This window comes from Branchiostoma belcheri, unplaced genomic scaffold (assembly GCF_001625305.1).
Source record: "Branchiostoma belcheri isolate BF01 breed outbred unplaced genomic scaffold, Haploidv18h27 scaffold25, whole genome shotgun sequence".
Lineage (NCBI taxonomy): Eukaryota > Metazoa > Chordata > Leptocardii > Amphioxiformes > Branchiostomatidae > Branchiostoma > Branchiostoma belcheri.
The window spans coordinates 2,023,090-2,044,412 of record NW_017803854.1 but is presented as its reverse complement, the minus strand read 5'-3'; the positions used below and the strand labels follow the sequence as shown (position 1 = coordinate 2,044,412).

Sequence of the window (21,323 nt, the reverse complement as noted above, 5' to 3'; positions counted from 1 at the left end):
ATCTAGATGTCATTGTCCATGTAGAATGACCATGAAAAAGCAGCAGCTTCTATGTTAAGGGCCAATGGCAGACACGGCCCAGGCCTAAAATGGCCCAGGATACAATGTGCAAAAATCAGCTTTGAAAGTAAGAAGTCTGTGAAATTTACAAACAAGATATTTTCTATGTCACAAACTATCTATATCTCATAATAACTAATTGGGTTTCTTTTTAATACCCCTCAAAAGTCATCACAAACGACTATCCAGTCAGCCAAGGAGTGGCCATTGGCCACTGATAATTAAACACTGAAACAGGGAGGAACACTGCTTTTGAAAATGGTGTCCTTCATCAGCTATTGGTCACTCCTTCCTTATTAATTGAAATTGGCTGATGGGATACTGTCTTGCCAGTTGCAATCGTAGGATCTGCTTGGAGATTATTTGTAACGCGTCAATCACGGTGTTAGACGGTCAGGCATCACGTAAAGCCCAGGAGTTTGGTGGCCCCGCCCACTAGTGATGACGCAGTGTCCGAAACCACCGCCACAACCTGGCTCAGCGCGGACTGGCCTGCAGCTCGCACCTCAACCGCTAGGGCGTCGTTGGCCTTGAATGGCAATTCGGCTCCTATCTGAAGGAAAGAAAAAACATGACTTGATGAAAACAAAAATTGTTACCTCTATTAAGCTTGGTTGCTTCCTCAATGTATCAGATCAACTTACATGTATTTGTTTCTTTCGCACAACCGGTAAACCGCCTTTAGGCGTAACACACCAACGTTGTAAAGTGGGGATAATGTCCTTCAATGACGTATGTAAAAGGCTCCTACTGTAGAGCTTGATCCATCTTTTTCAGCATACAATTCTGAGCAATTAATTAATATTCTTTAATATCTTAAAAGTTTCCAACAGAAGAAATTGGACTTTAATACCCAAATTTTAGACTGTACAACTCCAGTCGTCAAGGAATGAGGGATGTTCGTTATCATGCAGGTAAGGTAATTCTACATAATCATCATCATGCCTCCGGATTCTATAGGTACAGGAAACTTCTTACCTTTATGTCAACCGACTCTTTGGGGACCGTCACTTCTTGGAAGTGTGTCCTGACCAGAATCGCCGTCTCCTCTAAGGCACTGCTACTTGAAAGCTGACATTGAAGCGCCACCTTGCGACGGGACATGAACAGCACGGCAAACTTTCCATCTATCCCAGGAAGTCCTGCATATTCACAGAAACAGACGATACAAACTTCGTAAAGACTACTTGTTGATAAGTCATATGAAGGTTAGACATCCAGGTAATACGATACGCCAAAAAGCAGTTACTCAAGCAACTGGATTTGATATTGGATTTTCCAAAATCAGCATGATCCAGTTGCTTGAGTAACTGCTTTTTGGCGACTACTTGTTAATTTCATACATGCTAAATGAATATTCACGGTATCTATTCTTGTAGATATAATATAATGTTTAATATTTCCTTGGTCGTATAATTTCTAGAAATGGACGACAGTAGTATATAAAGTACAGATCACGGTATTGGAAGTTGGCGATCCATGAAAAGCGCTCAAGTTCACAAATTAAGATTCAACTTGCCTGAGACGGGTTTGTCTCTTGCTAGGAAGTCAAAGTTGTCGCCGTCGATGACGATTTGACATGTTCGCGACTGCGTCTTTCTGACGTCATCATCGGTGTCCTCTGTCGGAATAAATCAATTTTATCAAAGAGACAACTTTCTAACTCTGGACGTAGTGTTTGCTTCATTGTTTTTGTTTTTATGAAAAATGTGGGAGAAAACGTGTGAAACCACTAAAATCATGGCCATGGACATCATTTTGAAGATTTAGAGAGTGGCTATTACATGTATTTCATGTACTTTATTTACACAACACTGCTAGTCTCCATCACCTTTTGCAGGTCGATAAATAGTAGAAATTGGCCTAAAATGGAATATCATTGGCAGAAGAGATGGCCGCCATAGAAGCTCCAGCTTACGTTGCCATTGAATGATTTTGAGGCGGCTAGGAGTATCTTGGAGACTAGTGGTAATTTACCTAACATGTACACGCAGACGCTCTCGACGCTGGTGGGGAATATGGCGTCCGTAATAGCGACGTCACGTTGTTTGCTCTCGTCATCCTCCCGGTATGTCGTCTTTCTCGCGATTTCAAAGAAAGTCGTGCGGTAGTTGGACACCCTGTGGCATTGGAAATCCTCCTCTAGAATTAAAAAAGAGAGAGAGAGAAATGAGATGAGGTGTAAGAAAGGTGCGAACGTCTAACGCATATCGGCAGAACGCCGGATCTCTCCCCGTTTTCGTTTGGATATTTCGTTGCAGAAAATATATTTTCCGACACAACATTTGAAAACTAGCACTATGGACGGGATACGTGAATACTTAAGGCGTTCTGTCGAAGTACACGTACAGAACATTACGCGGTACCGGTTATGCCGACGTACCATACTGACAAAACTGCACCGGTTCTAATGGTTAGCTCCTTTTCTATGCAGCAATGCTTTCTTATGATACTTTACACACTGCACTACTCAATTGAATTGATTACACCGATATTTTTTTTTAATTACCTTTCCAGGCCGCCACGTCAGGCGCGGCGTAATGAATTGCTGCTGGATGGGTCAGGAGACTGCGCCGCCAAACAGCGCCCCCACCGGCTTTCGTGGTACTGCAGCTGATGCACAGGTACCATCCCAGAGGGACGTAAAGGGAATCCAGGTCCCGCGCGGACACGCCCCATCTCTGCAGCAGTTTTCCGTATTCATCCAGCTTAGCTGGCATTTGGGTTAGCGCTGTGGCTCCCGCTATAAGTGCGAACGGTCCAACTATACCTGACGTACTAAGAATACCCAGCATACTCAACGCGATGGGTCTGGCTTTGGCAGAAAAGTCTCGAACTTTTTGCAGGAGCGTCAGTCCCGTACATTGGACGGTTTCCGCTAGGCGGAGAATGTACGGCACGGGGTCCTTTTCGTTCACGATCGTCAACAGGCGAGGAGAGAGGTTGTGCTTCTCCGCAAACTGCTGGGCGCCGTCGTTTCCGAAGTACGGAGCGCCGAACGCGATGGACGTGACGTTGTCGACGGGTTGGCCTTGAGAGCGAAGATGCACCATCATGTTCAGGGCAACGATGTGTGCCACAGCGCCCCCTAGGCTGTGACCGCAGACGACAATGCGGCTGTTGCTGTATTCCTCCAGGATGCGGTGGGCGGGGATGAGGAAGGCCAGACGCATGAAGCCTGAATGGTATTTCCCGCCAACCCCGGAGTTGTGACTGTCCCCACTTTGACCTGCTCCTTCCTGCCAGAAACTCAGATCGGACATGACATCACCGAAGTCTGACGTACCTAAAAAATGATACACGTTAATGGCAACCATTTGAGTTTAATGTTGGATTGCGTACGACGAACTCGTCTGACGTACTGGGACTAGGACTAGGAACTGTGCAGGGTCGGAGAGTCGCTCACGCAACCCTCTGCTTCCTGAATTCCCCCACCCTGCATGTTGACCGGACCTAGCTGTTCCTCCTGGCTCCCCGGTCAGATTCTGGGTTACGTTTATCAAGTTCACCCCATATCTGTATCTCATCTTTCGACCACCTGTCATTCTGTCAATCTCCCCACCCACGTTCTGTCAACCTCTGGACTGTCTGGATAAACATTCACACAAGTCCATATTTCAACGCTACAAAAACCTCCATTTCCTTTGTCTGATCCTTTTACGTATTGTCACTCCGTCAGTCTTCCCCACCCATGTGATGTCAACCTACTCTGCCCGGACAAACGTTCACACAAACCCACCTTTGAAAGCTACATAAACCTCCTCCCTGTTACGAGTTTCAGCCAAGAGGTACCGCACAGGTCCGTACCGACTGACGCTGACTCGCTCAAAATCGTGCAGTTTCCCTTCGCTGGCGAAAAACTGTTGAACAGCGTCCGTGTCGGGAAGATCGGACAGATACACGGCCTGGCAGCATATTAGGGCTCTCTGGACATCCCCGGAGTTCATAGTCGGCCTTTGTGTGGTCTCCATACTGTACAGATCTGTCAGTAAAGGTAATGTTCAAAGAAATCTTACTTCGTCACAAATGTTAAAGCAACAAAAAAGAACCATGGCGTCAAATATTAATGAATGATCCTAAAGTTTATTTTACTCTTCTTGAACTTGAATGGGATGGTTCGGAGTATCTTACAAGGCTGCTTCATTTCTGTGTTCTAAACTTTCGCCACTGACTTTTTGGTCTTTGTTATTCACTCCTGATACACATGGCTTCAGGAAACGTGACCAATCTTACCAGCAATCATACTAGTAACCAAGGACAGAGGCTATGAAGACCAATCAGCACCAAGGACAGAGGCTATGCCAACCAATCAGCACTAAGGACAGAAGCTATGCCAAAAGCTATAGGTTGCAGATATACCTTCATTTTCGTCCTCTCCCTCCACTTCGTATTCCGCATTCGTCTCCAAGTTCCAGAAGGACTCGCTAGGGGGCCCCTGGTGGACTTTGGTCACGTTTGTGGCCTTGTTGGTCAGAACTTCGGGGTAGAAATCCAGCTTCAAGGCTTTTCTCAGGTTCTGAGGAGTCGCGTCTTTCAGTTCAAGGGTTACTTTCTTAGCCGCAGTGGTTTGCGATGGCGAGGGTCGGATGAAGACAGCGGTTGCCTCTCCCTCCTGGTACACTTTGGGTCTGTCCGCTAGAGGGAGTGCCTGTCCGGCCGTGACGCTGGCGCAGGTCCCCATCCTGTGGCCTTTGGCTTGCTTCGTACGCCACACGTTTCAGACTTTGCTGTGAAGGCAAATTGAACGTACATATAAAACACCCTTCGGCCAGATAGGTGCCATTTGCAAAGTAAATATATTTACCTTCACATGATGTTCTAGCCCAACAAACTACTGCGCTGTTTACTTACACGCATCCATAAAGTTATACATGTACACTGTACACATGTATGTGGCGACTAGCCCCTCAATGCCACTTGCTACATAATATAATCCAACACCCCAGGGATCAGTTACCATGGTGACAGACGTCAGGTCCAGGTCATTGATGTCTTACCGGGTATCTTTAAGTCCCCGGGCCACATTTCCATGGACCCTGCGGTTGATTGACTGATGTTGTTAGCCAACCGATGGTACTTTAACTCGCTTAGCTTTCTGTTTACGTTGCACATAATGTAGTACTAGTATAAAGGTAGACCAGGGCTTCGCTGTCTCAAAAACATGCATCTGTAAGTTAGACCATGTTGACTTTATCCACAGGCCACCCATGTGTACATAAGATATTTATAGGTCGCCCTTTCGTGTTAATGTTTGTCTGTTGCCACAGAAACATCTCGTGGCTCCATGGAGGATTTGTGGTTTAAGTGTTGCGATGAAGCACTGCTGTAAGTCGTTCAATTTCCGTGTGAAGCACTCTTTGTGTAGGCCCCTTTTGAGTTGCGGAATGCATGCACCGTGTTGCTTTTTAAAACACAATGCTTTGCAAGGAAACATACACGTAGTATGATATGAACTGATTCTATGCACACTAAATAATTCATGCACACGAGTCCTGATCGTGACGGTGGTATTTGTGCAATGTTCTTTAGTTATAAGGTAACCCCACAGCATGCTCCTCCTAGAACAAAATCGTTTGGCAAGACCAGAAATTTACGTCTGCACATGGTGGCTTGCTACTACAATGTTATATATAGAATAGCAGCTATGGTAACAACCAACTACGTGTACATAATATCTTAAGAGCCGTATGCACAGGGGATTGTATTGTGGGACCACAGCTAAAAATCAGAACACAGCCTTATACTGACCCAGTTAATACGCACACAATGAGAAATACAATGTTCCCGAATGGACTGAGCTTACCTTTCCATTATGACACAGTACACGGTGTTCTCGTAGTCACAATTTTACTTGCTGCTGGGCAACAATTACAGCGTTTCTGGCATCTACTTTGTACTAATTATCCAGTACCCTATTTCGATGATTAGCTCTCCTGGGAGGTATAACTAGGAAACGTTTCAACTCCCTAACCTAGCTGTTTCGCTATGCTTGGGTGCTACTGTTTCTAGTGTATCAAAGGTGAGAGAACACCTGACTCCTACTGGTGGCCTGATGCAGCCAGGTTTAGTGCCTGATCTGCATGCTCCACTCTTCGTGCGTAAGTCTGCAAACAAATGCCTGTAAAATCGACTGTTTGCACAGGGTCCTATTACAATTGCACATAGGTTTGGTAACGCCTCCAGGGCGGAGTCTACTTCTTACAGAAAATTGTCATAAATTACTTGTGCATACTGCCACTAAAAAAAACTGATTGATTCGATTTTGAAAAAAATATTTTCCTCTAACGGACGATCATAGTTGCAGTTGGTATCTGAATTCAGATGACAGCAAAGTGGAAACTAGCCTACCACATTGGTACCTCAATACTTATCTACCTGTACCTGATGAAATCACAAGGATACAACAAACAAACTTTTGAGTGTTATCTTTTATTAGTGAAAACTAACAACCATTCTACAACGGACACATCCGAAACCTTGAGGTCAACAATTCTGTCTGTTAAGGTCTGATGTTTTCTTGTTTTTGTATATCCATATTACACACCACTGTGCACACCTCTACCAGGTGGTTAAATATGCGTAGTTAGACCACGGTAAAAACTTTTGGATTCCAAACCCTCCTTGTCCAACCAACAGTAAAGGTACAACAAATGTAGCACTGACAATCTGCATCATTATCATAGATAATGTAGCAAACTTATTACAAAACTTGTTTGGTGTATTGTACCTAAATTCTAGGGTTTAGGTTTAGATAATTTACCTTCAGTCTCCTGTTGAGGGCAAAATGATTTCTGTTTTCCCCTTCATGAAATGAAACACAAACTTAGTACAGTGATGCAAATAGTTGGAGAGCAAGTTGTATATCACAGGCAAGAAAATTGCTGCTATTGAAATACAGAACATTGCAGTGACGTTTCACACACATGGTTCACTACAAAGACGGCTGGTTAGCACTTAACAGGAGTCTTAAAATGATCAGGAACATCACCAGACACCTTTTCTCTTCCACTAGTTAAATGGAATGCACTGTACCCTACTAAGCCTTAGGGGATTGTGGTAATGCATTACATCTAAACCACCTCTATATACATGTGGGTGCTACAGTAGTCTGTATTGGAACAGAAAATGGCCACATTTTGACCCAATATGGGCCAATTGACCGTAGTTGTTTTTTAACATCACAATGGTTTACCCTCCCGGTATTTGTCATCTATATAAAAATCAACAGGACAACAACTGTGTGTCAAAGACTGACTACTAGTACTTGTGTGATTCTTCTTGAGGCAGAGCAACATGTGCAATGTTTTCACCCTTCTTATGTGTATTGTTTTCAGTCTTCTTCGTCTCACATACTGAGGACAGTGCACAGATGATAGTTGGTTCTTCTATGTACATCAAATGCAAGGACACACACACATTTTGTTCCCATTGTTAAGCTACAAATTGAAAGTAAGTGATTGAGGAAAATAACACTGAAAACGGACCCTTTGTCAGTTGTGACTTAACAGTCCATGAAAGTAGCTTGGAAGCACTATTCTTGTTTTGATCCAGGGGTCTTTATATGATTTCTTTTGAGCGCTTGCACAGTTGGTTTTTGTTTTGCCCTAAAATCTAAACTTTCATGAAAAATATACACTGGTCTGATCTTTGCTGCAAAAGAAAACGCTGGAGAATCAGGGTAGCCTTGCAACTTCTATAAAAAGACATAGTAAAAAAATGCAAGTAACCAGAAAATAGTAGTAGACATAGAACTATGCATCCCACAAGCAGTGAATGACATTGCTTCTCTACCTACACAGCTACAGGCATATATTAATACACCACGTCTGCATCTTTTACCCCTACACTATGTTTTGATACTCGGGTTCCCTCGCTAGTAGCCTTAACAAGTTGTGAGAGAGGCGGGTGGTCTAGTGCGCCTCGGGCGATCTGCTGCGACTCCGCGGCGTGTGGCTCCGGCTGCGGTACTGAGGAGATGGGGAGCGAGACCTGTCGGACAAATGTAACACAGTTTAGTCAAGAAACTGTATAACAAATCACAACAGACTTTTAGGTGGCAGAGCTACACGTAGTTTGGTACTGGCTACATGAACATGAATGTTACAAAACCACTGAAATATACTCTTTCATATGACAAGAAACTCATATCAAACTATTAAGTTCCTGAATAATCACTTCAGAAGACAACAGAGTTTCGATCTTGATGCAGAAATAACAGGTTTTGTTGTTGACCATATGGTAAAGAAGAAATCAGGTTCATCTTACTTCCTGTGTCTGACTATGTGATCTCCTGTCATTCCATCTGCCAATTTTCCCCCACACCCTATCAACCTACCCTGTCCAGACTGACACACAAACCCACATCTCAGCCCGTGACCCAAAACAATACTTCCATACCCAGACATAAAAAAAAGAAGCTGACCTCGGGGAAGGCTCCCTGCCACGTGCACGGGGGCTGCGAGACCGGGACCTGGAGCGACTGTACGACTTTCTGCGCCGACTGGTACCACTGCCGCCCCCACTGCGTCGCCTGGCAACAAAAGAACAAGTATTTGTTTAGTATAATACATACTGTTTCATTTCTTATTTCGAGGACCGCTCTTGGCACTAAAATAAAAGGCAGCATAGCTTTTCTGCAGGCAGCAACTCATGATCACACACAACACACGGCCTGGAGACGAATCACACACAACACGTCTTACCTCCCCCTGCGTCACGGCAGCCACAGTTCTGTGTTAGTCAGAAACAACAAGATGCATGAGCCAACAGTTCCATACCAACCTGTACCCGTCGTACGACCTGCTTCGACTGCGCCTGCCGTGGTAGGGACTGTCCCCGCGCGAGTAGTAATGCCTGGAAGAGAACACTACTGCTTAAACTCTGGGACTACGCCAGCACCAAAGGTGGCGAGATTAGTCTAAACTGCATCGGTTCTTCTGCCTGTGGGTAGAACAAGTGTTACAACGGCACAGCGTTTTTTATTTAGCCCTCTCCCTGTTCCGTTTTGGAGCCAACTTTGTACTGGTTACAGGGTAGGCAGCACGCAGGTTAAGTGTTGAATGTTTGCCAAGTACAATAGTATGCCAATTATTAGATAGACTTTTTGCACAGCTAAATACAAAAACTATGATGAACTATAAAGGTGGTCTAGCTCAACAAACTACTTATTCTGACCTAGACCAAGGAGGTTAAAAATCTCCTTGCTCGTAACACATAACACCAGTTACCATGATGACAGCCGTCTGGTCCTGGTCATTGATCTTATTTATTTGAACAAGAAGAAGAGGAAACAAAGCAAAAACAACTGGTAAACAGCAATATCTCACCTCTCGTTGCTCCTGCTGCGACTGCGTCGGCTGCTGCTGCTGTAGTACGGGCTGCGGCTCCGGCTGCGGCGCCTCTCGCGCTCGTACGGGCTGCGGCTCCTGCGGCGATCACGCCGGTCTCGGTCATCATAGCGACCGCCGTGACCATGGCGACGGCTTGGAGGAGAATCTCGGCGTTCTTTGGCTCTCATCTGGGACGGTGCTGCAGGCATAACATAGTCATAACATTATCCAATAGGGCCTACGACTGACCCTAGACAAAACCTGCTGACCCTAGACTTTTTCTGGGGGTGGACCCCTGTAAGGGACATAAAAATGTTTTAGCTGATCAACCTTTCTAGCTACATGATCTGACACCTGAGTGATAAAATGTTGTACAATTGGTTTCCTAACATTGACATTGACAGTAAAAGTGTCCTCATGCAAGTTTAACGTTGTTAAACTGTATTGTATAAGTTGGACCCCTCCCTGAAATGTCTAATACAACATTTTTTTCCCAGGCCTAGCAGGTATTATGATGAGGAAAAACTCTTGTTTTGTTTTAGTCTAATATTTTCCCATCAATAATATATGCTATGTAGCATTGTAAGCACACAGAAAAAAAGCATATCTGTCATTGCTTTGCCTGCTGATTTACTTGTTACAATACATAATCATTATTTGAGTTGGAATGGCGACGATACTCACTCTTGCGGTCCCCCTCGGCAAACTGGATTTCCAGCTCTCGTCCGTAGAAGCGAGATCGGTCCAGCCCATACATGGCATCCTCTGCGTCCCTGACATCTTCAAACGTTAGCTGGTTAAGGGGTTTCTGACATCCCGAACTTAAAAATCACAGTGCTGAGTGAATGCCTTCCTCATTGGTATATACAAAATAGGCAACACATTTTCAACTTGCCTTGGTACTCATGTTTTCTTTCCATATTAGCAAAAACTGTACTCAATATAGTAATTGGTAAAACTGCTACTAATTTTGAATCAAAAAAGTTAACAAAAGTTAACTCCTCTATATCATGCAACTGACAGTATATTTCAATTTGTATACAGCATGCAAAAACATTTTTCCAAGTTTAAGTCTTGTGCTACAGCTTTTTTTAACTTAACTATCAAAAGCAGTATCAGCAGACAGAAATTTCAAAATCAAGAGGAAAATAAAAATGCTTTCTGCAAGTATATTGGTATATCGTCAAGATTTTATACTCGAAGGGAGCAAGAAGGAAAAAAAAGGTTGACTTCTCACACGATGATTGGATACAGAAACAAAAGATAATTGCTGTGGAATTTTCACTAGAGCTTTCACCCCCACCTTGTTGTGGAAACGTGGACCCTTGGTATTAGACTTGACTTTGCCTTGCCTTTGCCTTGCTTGCCTTTTGGCTTTGCCTTGCCCTTGCACTTTCACCAGCCATGCCTTCGCTTGCTTGTAGTCCTTTGGTATTGCTTGAGCCTTGCCCCCTTACCTTGCCCTCGACCGTTATGGATTTGAAGTAGAAAACGGTCCAATTCAAACTCGAGGTGTAAAGCGAAGACCATGGCTTGCTTGGACCTTAGCAAAGTGGCCGAAAACCTTTGCAAGACTTGCTTGGATGACAGCGGAGGAACCTCAGAGACCTTTAGGTTGCTTGTGAAGCTTGCTTTAGTGGCTTCACCCAGGCTAGCATACTTGGTAGTTAGGTTATTTTGTAGCTTGCTTTTCTTTTGGCTTTAGCTTGCCCAAATGCTTGACACTGGCTTCTGGTATAACAAAGAGAACCAAAAGGCAAACTGAGTTAGTACAAAATCGTGTAAAGTGACTTTAACAAACTATTTCTAACGTAGTGCTAAAGATTCTCTTCTCTTCTTGATGAGCTGAAAAAGAAGTCTTGTGACTTTTGATACTAACAAACTTGTTATCAGTCAATTAATTATGTATTATTAAATTGTTAGTTAAAAAAAGGGAAGAAAACAACAACGGCACTTAATATTTTTATAATTTCAAGATGCAGTCCTTACCAATAGTTACATCTTAAATTTTTGCTGGCCAAAATGTAGAAAAAGTTGCTATTTACTAGTTTTACTTTACTTATCGTCCTTCGCAGCCTGAAAATGAAACTCAACATACAAAACAATCACTTTTCAGCAAAGAACAAATTAATATGTGCAATTTGTACAAGCTCACTGCTTAGCAAAGGATATTGGACATATGCAAAGCCTCGGGGCAGTCGAGTAAAGTGATCCAAGGGAATGTACACGTCTACAATGGGTCCGTACTTTCCAAATAAGGACCGCATTTCGTCGGGTCTAGGGCATGAAGGAAAAAGGCATATATCTTCCAAACGGTGATGAAAGTGCAACAACTACAAAGACCCGACATGTACATATTCAATCAGGTCATCAACTGTTCTTTTTCTAAAACTTGATCTGGAACAATTTGGCAACATCCACATTCAGAGAAACTTTCACCTGCTACATATTATCTTGTATTCAGATGAGCTGAAAAAGAAGTACTGTTTACAATTAAGAGTGTCTTTGTACTGACTTTCAATCACAATCTATTACTTTAGAACCCAGAATAACTACAATAGTACTAAAATCATGTTTTATTTGTATTCCAGTAACAGTAAAAAATAGTGCCCAATTTTTGTGTGCAAGCACTTGAGTTTTTTGCTCATACATTTTTTTCTCATTAAACGGTCACACAACACAAATACTACAAAATGTTTTCATTTGAACAGAAGATTTTCAGCTTAATGGCAAATACATAATGGAAAGTTCAAACTATATGTGTGACAGCTAAATTCATATTCTTTCAAAGCCTAAAACGAAAAAGGAAACTCAACAGTGCTTCTTAGCAAAGAACGTAAGACATATGTAAAAGCATACATTGTGTCTACAGTTCAGCACTAAGAAAGGATATTGCACATATGCAAAGCCCCTGGGGTGGCGTGTATAGTGATCCAAGGGAATGTACACATCTACTATGGGTCCGTATTTCCCAAATAACGAACGCAGTTCGTCAGGTCTAGAGCAAGAATGAAGAAAGGAGTACTTCTTCCATCCATACAGTAAAATCAGGGCTCGAAATTCATTTTGGGTAATAGGGTGCACTGGTGCACCCAACCTAAAAAATTGGGTGCACAAAAAATTTTTGGGTGCACCATTTCAGTAGAATGTCAGCAACAACTAATTATGTTTCATTTTTAAATAAATGTATTATAATAATGATTTTATTACTTTTCGACCCTTAGATATGCTGTATACTACCTTACATTTAACATCTTAACATACGTAAACCTACGAAAATATTTGGTGCACGGTTCCAAATTTGGGTGCACCAAGGCACACATGCGCCCAGTATTTCGAGCCCTGGTAAAGATTTGAAAAGTACAACATCTACATGTACTAAGACCTGGTCTGTGCATACCTACAAAAATAATCAGGACTCGAAATACATCGTACATACCTGAAGCCTGCACGTGCAGGCAAAAATATTAACAACTTGCAATTCTCTTTAATTGCTTGAATACCAGGGAGCTGCCCCACTTGAACACAAAATTATTTGCTGTAGAACTTTAGTTAGAGAAAAATCATTATCAACAGCCTTAATTTACAAAGCTATGCTATAGTAGAAGTAGGGGCATCACAGTGAACATATATTTAACAGCAGCTAGAGTATTTGCAGCAAGATGTTTGAAACAGAATTTACAGTTAAAATTCCACTTTCCAGTCAACTTGAAAATTTGCAGGTAACAGAAGAAAGTATTTCGAGCCCTGCTCGCTGCATACATTTTCTGACGTCCTGGGGCATGTTGTGGGAAATGGGGCGACTGTGACAAAAATATATTTTTTTAATTATTTGAAAAATATGCTTCATTACTCTAACTCCCGAACCAGTTCTAATTTTCGAAATCACCAAGTAAGAATACAGTACATGTACAAGCAAACAAACAAACAAGCAAAAGACGGGTGCGTATGAGTGGGCGAAAGTAAAACAGGCTTTTGTTTCCTGTCAATCAGATACTAACGTTAAATATATTAAATTTAACCAGCTAGAAGTATGGGTGATTTAAAAATCCACCAGAAGTTTAATATTTCGTTGTTTTTCTATCTTGCTCGAGTTCAAATAATTTATGAATATCCACGAGACTAGACTCATTTGATCCCGTATAACGTGTGGCTGTGATTTTCGGGGTCAACGCCAGGCGGTCACCCCCACTTAGGGTACACGCCAGCCACGTTTCAAATTCCTCGGGCATTCTTCTCTTTCTCCCCCATTTAAGATGCCGTAAAACCCCATAAACAAGCATCGTTTCCGTCAGAATATGTGCCTGGCACTATCTTCTGAGCTGAAAACTAGTATATTCACTGTACATCGACCTGTAATGGTCACAGAAGCGAACTAACCTTAGTCTAATTTGTTCTTTAGGGGTAGATACTAGTAACAAAGGGGCGGGCGCGCCATTTGGGGCACATGTTTTCAAACATAGAAATCTCGCTTTTAACGCAAGACACGCCCGCCAAATTTTCCCAATAGGTTCCCTGTGTTGTTGTCTAAGTAATCAGCGGCATTACCTGGTCCCGTCGGGGACATTCCGGACGTAGAGTGAGGTGTTAGGAGGTCGGCTGTATCGCGACATTTTCCTCAGAACATTCACAAAATGGTGGAAGCGCGAGGGAAATATTAGCTGTGGGCATGCGCGCTGAGAGATGACGTCATGAGGTAGGGGAAAACAACGACTGAGCTGCAGCGCCACCTAGCGGAAACTGGTAAGCAGAGATGGCAGACTTCCTTTAGCCTCTACCAGGCTTCTGGAAACGGCTGGAAGAGTGGAAATTGGCCAAATAGAGAGATAACATGCCGAGGGAGTTGGTCCACTGGAGAGTGCATTTTTATTTGCCGCACCCTCTAGCGGACCAACTTCCTCGGCATGTTCTCTCTTCTCTCTATTTGGCCAATTTCTACTCTTTCCAGCCGTCTCCCGATGCCTGGTAGAGGTAACTTCACCCCATGGCCCACGGACAATAAATATTAAAGGGTGGTGATAGAAAAGATCATAATGAATGAATGAAAAACCATTACTGTACATCCATGCCATTACAAGCTAGCTACATATGTACAAGTCATGCATGAAACTGTAAAAGATAAAACAATAAATCAAAGCCTTGTCTTGTCTCCTCTCTTCATATTTATCTACTACTAGTACATTTGTACCATCCACGTTCTGGCATGGCAACAGACATCTTTGCCCATTTTCGGCATGCATGTTGACCACTGTCAGATAGCATGACAAAAAAATTAAATTTGTTGTTTTTTCTCCAAGATCAGGCGAAAATTAATGCGCGCGCTGATGTCATCCGTTAAAAAATTACTTGCCGTGGTCTTAATCTTGATTTTAAACCCCCTTGCTGTAACTATAGCTAATAATGACACCGATTGATGTTTACCTAATTTACATAATCCATGTTTGAAGCTGGAGCAGAATTTTCTTTTTCTTCCGAGTTTGTTATTGGCGTATTGGCTACCGTGATTGTATTTATTACTCGCTGACCAAAATGATTATTCGCGAAGGAAAAAGAACTACATTTGTACATCATTAGATTGCATTATCATTAGATAGCTCTAAACAATGTTTAGAGTTAGATGTTCAAGGTTTAGGTGTAACAAATCGTTCGCTGTAATGTAGCCAGCTGCCGCCGCGCCGCGTGCCTGCGAAGCTGGTGTGTTACGCCGAAGGGCGGTTATACCGGCTATACAGATACAGATACAGAACTAGGCCGATCCATGTCCGTTACTATTTCCGTGTCCCCAGTTGAATAAACACTAAAATCGATCAGCGTAATTAGATTTGTAGGAAGATCACGTCTCAAAAAGGGCATGATGAGTCAAGTGATAAGATCAGAGGCCATCAGACGATACTTTGCAGACAGATTCCGCAGCGAGGAAATTGAGTTTCCTTCTTTATGAAATCATTACTACTAGCACTGTGATGTATTACCAAATATGCCCATACCAATTCGGCGATTCTAATTCATGTCCTATAATGGCCTACCGAAATGTCACGGAAGAAATGCTAGAAAGTCACTGGAAAACATACACACCATTACTTGCTATATAACGTTATATAGAACAGCGCCAAAATTTTTAATCGTGCATGTTTGGAGAGAACTGGCTTTCCAGATTTGGCAATGTTTCACCTAATTATAAGACAAGAATAAATTGAAATTGTAATATTACGCTCTTATGTTTGTGTATTAAGGACTTAAAATTCTGTTGTCGGATGTAGTTTGATGACAGACAACAGATATCGGATATTGTGTTGGTGTTACTGTTAGAGGGCAGTGTCCGCATTATACACTATTTCATACGTAGATATTGGCTGCATCGGAAAGGTATGTTCGAACGCTTGTCACATCTCATAATATTGCAGCAAACGCCAGACGGGCAAAATACTAGAAGTCCATTGGGATTACCTTGAAGTTGTGGGAGCACCCGGCTTTATCGGAAATCCTTCTCTCTAGTATGTGGGTCGATTGACCTCGTCGAGTTTTTCTGGTGCGCACTCTGTTGTGAAACTCATATTGAGTCATGTCTCGGGTGTTGATTAATAACCTTCGATTTCAGAAAAACGTATTATATCAGAAGGAAGCCCGATGTATGTTTCAATATTGTTAGTCCTTATAATACATGTGATTTGCATGGTTCCCACGGACCCGGGGGATTGCAGTCCAGTAACACACCTGTCATTGTCAGTGTGAATGCCAAAGAGGGTCATTATTTATGGCATATAGACTTGATATTTGACAGCTAAGAGTCACGAATAGGGCACTATAAATTTTAGGATCTCACTCTCAAAATGATTTGTCGCGTCGGTAATATACCAATACCACAAATGTCGTCGTCTTTAATATTGCTTTTTTCTGAGTAGCTGCTTTAGGGGAATATCAAGTTCCAAGTGTCCCATTTACAAACATGTGGCGCAAATATGTGAACTCGCATTTAACCCCCCCCCCCTTTACACCACTATTCTTTTTATTGGGGACCCTTGGAGCCATTATATTAAACGACCGAACGTGTCAAGGCTGCTATAACATTTACTTGTTTTGACGTAAGTTGACCGAGCGGTGGGCGCGCTAAGTCATTGGAAGTACCGGGCTTTGCGCCAGTCCTCTTTATCCACGGCTGGTCATGTCAGGTTCACGTGTTCAGGATTCCGTCAGACCTCCCTACAGGCTATTTACAGACTATTTATCCCCGTCTTCTCCTCAGTTTACACTGCCATAGTAAATTCCGACGTGGAGACGGCAAGTCTGCAAGGTGAAAGGTGCTGCCAACGTTAACAAGGACCTTTCAAATTGGTTATACCAATTCTAGGTCAGTAACATTCATCCAAAGAAAACACTGAAGTATACGTAGTAAAGTAGCTTCGGTGTTCAGACTTATTTTGAAGTACAGCGTTTTTATAGGTGATACATGTGGAAGAAGTACTTCTTCTTGTAAGTAACATTTTGAAGTAACAAATACCAATTTTGACGGAATTACAGAATGATTGTAATATGTTTTTCAATCTACTTACATTATTGAAGTTTGTAAAAGAGATACGCTGATTTTCCAAAGTAGCATCACATTGTTAACGTTAACGTTAATTAACGTTACGTGTACTTGACTATGCCGTTTCTTTCTACATCAAAGGAAAGAAATTTAAAGTCTGAAATTTGACAGATCACGATTCATAATTGTTCGACATTAACTCTGATGAAATAAAGGAGAAAATTTTTTTGACGAGCCATGGGCAAAGTAGATGAAATAGTGTACTTGACCTTGTAACTACGACGGTACCACTATTAAGTAGGAAGTAAAGTACAATGCAACGTTAACGTTATCTCTCTGGTCTTCGAAATTACGGATCATTCAATATAAAGGAAAGAGCAAAATCGGTATTTGAGTGCATAATGTGATAACCTATATCCTAATAGCCTTTGTAAAATGATATTTTGCTGAAGTTGACTTTTGTTCTCCTTCGAAGCACGTCTTTGTGAAACCCGACCCCCGCGTCTGTCACTTCTTACCGACCCTCGGCTTGAACTTTAACCTCGACAGACGTCAAAAAATGGCGGTTCCTGCAAAGCGGCCGTCGCTCGCGCAAACCGCCTTTTCCTTTTATGTACCGGTAAGTTTTGCCTCCGGGCTTTTTGTAACGGTGCGTTTATTATCTACAACGTGGGTAGGTACAGTTTGAGCAGGCGTAGGAGAGATATCTGAGGAGAGTTTCCTCAGAAAGGGCGGGGAAACCTTCGCGTCGTCTGAAAATTTTTCTCAGGTAGCGATTCTTGTTTTGATGGCGTCAAGTGACGGATGCCTGGTCTTTTAGATCGTTGTGGGCTCGCGTTTTGCCTTCAAATCAGTTAAATGGAATATGATTTCGTTGTTTTCTTCTATATCTTTCACGATATGAAGTATAACGTAGGTAAAATGCACAGAAATTGACGAAATGCTTCATCTTGAAACATAAGGAATGGGGGCTGGCATGGGGTAGTGGAATGATTGGCAGCAAAGGTGGACACGACAGTCTGATCGCTGGGACCAGATAGTACTGACTGATGGGCTGTCAGAGTTTATATAGAAACAGAAGGGAAATTTATGTCCTGTTACCCTCTTTTGTGTCATTATTTTGACACAACTGACATACTGAAAATGCCTTTAAGATTTAAAGATCAACAAAAAAAGCCTCATGTTATTTATAGTACCCCATCTTGGACCTCACTAGCAGCTCTTATTTCTTACAACTCAAAGGGTTTGGTGTTGGGTTTACGTTTGGTATCCAGAATTCTGACCCGGCTCTTTGTGGCAGCAGTCTTAATTTGCTGTTTGACTACAACCAAAAATACACACACACAGTGACCCACATCTCGAGTGGCCTACAAATTTCACACCCTCCAAATACTCTTCACTAAATAGTAATGGCATTAACTTTGTAGGTTCATTCCCATTTGACCTCCTTAGTAGTACCCCCAGATAGAACATTGTTTTTAACAGTCTATGTTGCTTTTATAATGCTCAAAATAGCACACCTCATTTGCATATATACACCTGTGCAGAACAGGTGAAATTCCCATGGGACTGTGGGACATAATGACCTGACGGCCAAAAGGTATGACTCACACTTGGCAATATTAGAAACGTATGCCTGAACATCCGTTACTTGTATGTACTTTATTCACATATGCTGATTGGTGCCGTTTTTGTTCAAAATTAGAAGGCTTATGTGTAATGTTCTTTTGCTTTTTACTGTTTTGAATAATGTATGCATAGTCATTCTGACTACATACGTGTATATGCATTTCAATGACCCTCCTTTGTATCATGTTTTTTAGGTAAAGATGAATACTACTACTAGTACAATGTAATTAGCACCTAACAATCTGTAATTGTTACCACAGAATGGTAAGGGACATGTCTGTCAATGCGCTTACAAGTTGGTTCCTTCCTTTGATACACAGATTCAAAGTAAATCAAATGAAAAGTTCCATATGGTTTCAGTTGTGCTGCCACATTTTTCCAGTCAGGGTCAGGGCCTTAAACCAGCCATCATGACCTGACCTTGAACCATACCATTAAGATGCAGAGGAATGTATGCATATCACATTTGGATAACTTGTTCTAGATTCCTAAAATCTAAGCCTTTCAAACATCTAGTACTATAGGTAATCCAAAATAAAGCATTGCAGTTTGCTTTCAACTCTAAAAGCCAGAAAATTAGTCCCAAGTATAACGTTATGTATATTATGATGTGTCAAAATGAAGTACAGTGCAGCACAACATTTTACGTCAATGTTAGCTAAGCATGAAATTGAGAAATACATGTGTCTAGATATGCATATAATATGCATATTATAAAACATAGCAATATTCCCAGACTCATTATTTCATATTCATATACAAAATGTACAATAAGTATTATAATGATTAATCTTGCTGACACTAGTTCCGAGGTCAAGTTTTCCCCCACACCTCCCAAGGGCCAACCCTCACATGCTGCAAGTTCAGTTTGGCATTTGTCCTACCATTGGACCAATGTGACTTTATGTAGGTCAGGTACACATGTGCCAGGAACGGGTAAGTGGCGGCCTCTCAGAACTGTCTGTACCCTGCCATGGGGGAGGGGAAGTTGCCAGATTTTTTTTTTTTATCACACAGGAAGAGGATGACTCAGTGGAGGATCCCACGAGGATATCTTGTGCTCTGACTTCCCTAGCTATAGCCAGTCATCCTGATCCTCAGACTTTGTTGTCTGGCAAAATTTGACTCAGAATCTGTCATTTGGATGGTTCCCAGATACAAGGGCCCTATGGGGGATTTTTAGCTCCATGAAACTGGTCCTGATTTTATTCAGTTGTTGGTATGACCAAGGATGACTTTCCCGTCATGGTAGATTTTTCACTGTGGAGTACTGCTAATAGAACACAGGTGGTACATGGTGATTTCTTCTGTTGAAGGTAAAGCTACTGTCTCTTATCTCTCTGACAATGTTGAACAGTTTTGAAAGCATTTGTAGTACACTTTATTGGTTTAAATGACATAGTGTGTAATCTGGTGTATGTCAGCAGTGCATTTTTGCTCGTCACCTGCCACATTAGGCTGTATCTGTGTATGGTTGACATCATTGCCCTTACGACCGCTGAATACCATTTAATACCATTGATATTGACTCTATCACAGTATGGTCGTTAATATCATTTTACACAACAGAGATATCTTTACCTATAACAGGAAATTTTCCATACATTTTTAGAGGGAATCTTATAATCATGCACAGCTGGGCTTTGAGCTGCCAACACCTAGAACCAGCAAATGGTCTACATGATTCAGGATTTGTTTGGGTGATGTAGACTCTTGGCATGTGGGGAATTTGTATGCTTAGGGGCTGGTGGATGTTTGTCTTAGATTAAGAACAGTTTCTAGGGGCTATTGCCTGCCTAAAGATACTCTTGTAGCTCCAAAACTAGCTATTTGATAATTTATGGGGGCGGGGTGTGGAAAATTTTTACAGATGGCCATATACAATATGTATATCTTAAGACTTCCGGTATCGCATAGACAATGAACATCTAGAATCATGATTCTCCAGGAAAATTCAAATTTTCCTTTTTCTGAAAAAACTGTGGCTTCAAATTTTGATATTTTTCTCTTTTAACTTCGTTAACAATTCAGTCCACTCCAGATTTATTACCAGGTTTGCGGTCGTGTGAAAATGCCCGTCATTCGTGGCACTTAGAATTATCACCATGGGACAGGGTCTCGATAAGATTATCACAACTGCCGGTATCATTTACAACTGATACATATATTGATAAATTCCACCAACTACTGTGTACAGCTGTCTAAATGTCCCGGCCACAGTAGAAAACATGACCTTCCCGTTTTCCCTGTAAAGTTGCCCCAGGAAAAGTATGGGCATGAAATATTTATGAGGTCCATGTACGTATGTATGCTGAAGTCTAACGAGGCAGTAATGGGCTATCATCATAATATAATGGGGTTGGGGTGGGGAGGTCAGATGGAAATGTAAACAAACCCAAATAGAGGGGAGGAGCAGTAGCCTCTACCAGGCTTCAGAGGGAGCTGCAAAGAGTAGTTTCAGGAATTCAGAGTGGTAAACTGCACTCCTTTCTATATATAGTGGACTAACTACCCTGGCATGTTATCTGTGTTGCCTGCCATTTTCCAATACCTGTTAATGTTTAATGTTAGTAGTATCTTAAGCCATTTTCCAAAGCCAATGTTATAGTATTCCAACAGAATGCGAGGAATACGTTTATGCCCAAGCACATTACACATTAATGATGTTTGATTAGCAAATTTACATTAGGCTGTTAAATAAATCAACATGAATACTTATAGCCTTGTTGCATTCATTATTGTTTGCCCACGAAAACAAACCACTCATCTGTATTTACCAT

The 21,323-nt window shown here is 42.0% G+C and overlaps 3 protein-coding genes across 5 annotated transcripts in view; 1 reads left to right on the top strand and 2 right to left on the bottom strand.

Moving 5' to 3' along the window:
- Positions 1 to 174: 174 nt before the first annotated feature.
- Positions 175 to 6,012, bottom strand: LOC109471591. The gene is made up of 7 exons (XM_019770939.1): positions 5,864 to 6,012; positions 4,420 to 4,787; positions 3,800 to 4,042; positions 2,570 to 3,346; positions 1,580 to 1,681; positions 1,039 to 1,202; positions 175 to 613 (listed from the first exon to the last, which is right to left on the bottom strand). Exons 2-7 carry the CDS (start codon positions 4,739 to 4,741, stop codon positions 461 to 463), a joined length of 1,761 nt encoding a protein of 586 aa, XP_019626498.1. The 5' UTR covers positions 4,742 to 4,787; positions 5,864 to 6,012; the 3' UTR covers positions 175 to 460.
- Positions 6,013 to 6,684: 672 nt separating this feature from the next.
- Positions 6,685 to 14,082, bottom strand: LOC109471524 (serine/arginine-rich splicing factor 12-like). 2 transcript variants are annotated; one of them, XM_019770868.1, is made up of 7 exons: positions 13,938 to 14,082; positions 11,562 to 11,666; positions 10,074 to 10,177; positions 9,387 to 9,588; positions 8,842 to 8,913; positions 8,483 to 8,590; positions 6,685 to 8,049 (listed from the first exon to the last, which is right to left on the bottom strand). In XM_019770868.1, the coding sequence occupies exons 1-7, from the start codon at positions 14,000 to 14,002 to the stop codon at positions 7,971 to 7,973; spliced, it is 735 nt and encodes a 244-aa protein (XP_019626427.1). In that variant the 5' UTR covers positions 14,003 to 14,082; the 3' UTR covers positions 6,685 to 7,970. The 2 variants fall into 2 exon arrangements, with proteins under 2 accessions (XP_019626427.1, XP_019626428.1); XM_019770869.1 differs by lacking the exon at positions 8,842 to 8,913 and having other exon boundaries at positions 13,938 to 14,081.
- Positions 14,083 to 17,425: 3,343 nt separating this feature from the next.
- Positions 17,426 to 21,323, top strand: part of LOC109471437 (malignant fibrous histiocytoma-amplified sequence 1 homolog) — a 31,769-nt gene continuing 27,871 nt past the window's right edge. For both annotated transcript variants that reach the window (XM_019770749.1, XM_019770747.1), the window contains exon 1: positions 17,426 to 17,533. The gene's annotated coding sequence lies outside the window, so the exon portion shown is untranslated. The remainder of the gene's footprint in view (positions 17,534 to 21,323) is intronic.

Excerpts from the sequence above, each read along its gene's own strand:
- LOC109471591 (XM_019770939.1), bottom strand. The coding sequence starts at position 4,741 with ATGGGGACCTGCGCCAGCGTCACGGCCGGACAGGCACTCCCTCTAGCG. Across the intron at positions 1,682-2,569 it reads TGACGTGGCGGCCTGGAAAG|AGGACACCGATGATGACGTC; the intron begins GTAATTAAAAAA and ends TTATTCCGACAG. Across the intron at positions 1,203-1,579 it reads AAGAGACAAACCCGTCTCAG|GACTTCCTGGGATAGATGGA; the intron begins GCAAGTTGAATC and ends GTGAATATGCAG.
- LOC109471524 (XM_019770868.1), bottom strand. The coding sequence starts at position 14,002 with ATGTCGCGATACAGCCGACCTCCTAACACCTCACTCTACGTCCGGAAT. Across the intron at positions 8,591-8,841 it reads AGGTCGTACGACGGGTACAG|GCGACGCAGTGGGGGCGGCA; the intron begins GTTGGTATGGAA and ends TTTTGTTGCCAG. Across the intron at positions 8,050-8,482 it reads GGCAGGGAGCCTTCCCCGAG|GTCTCGCTCCCCATCTCCTC; the intron begins GTCAGCTTCTTT and ends TTTGTCCGACAG.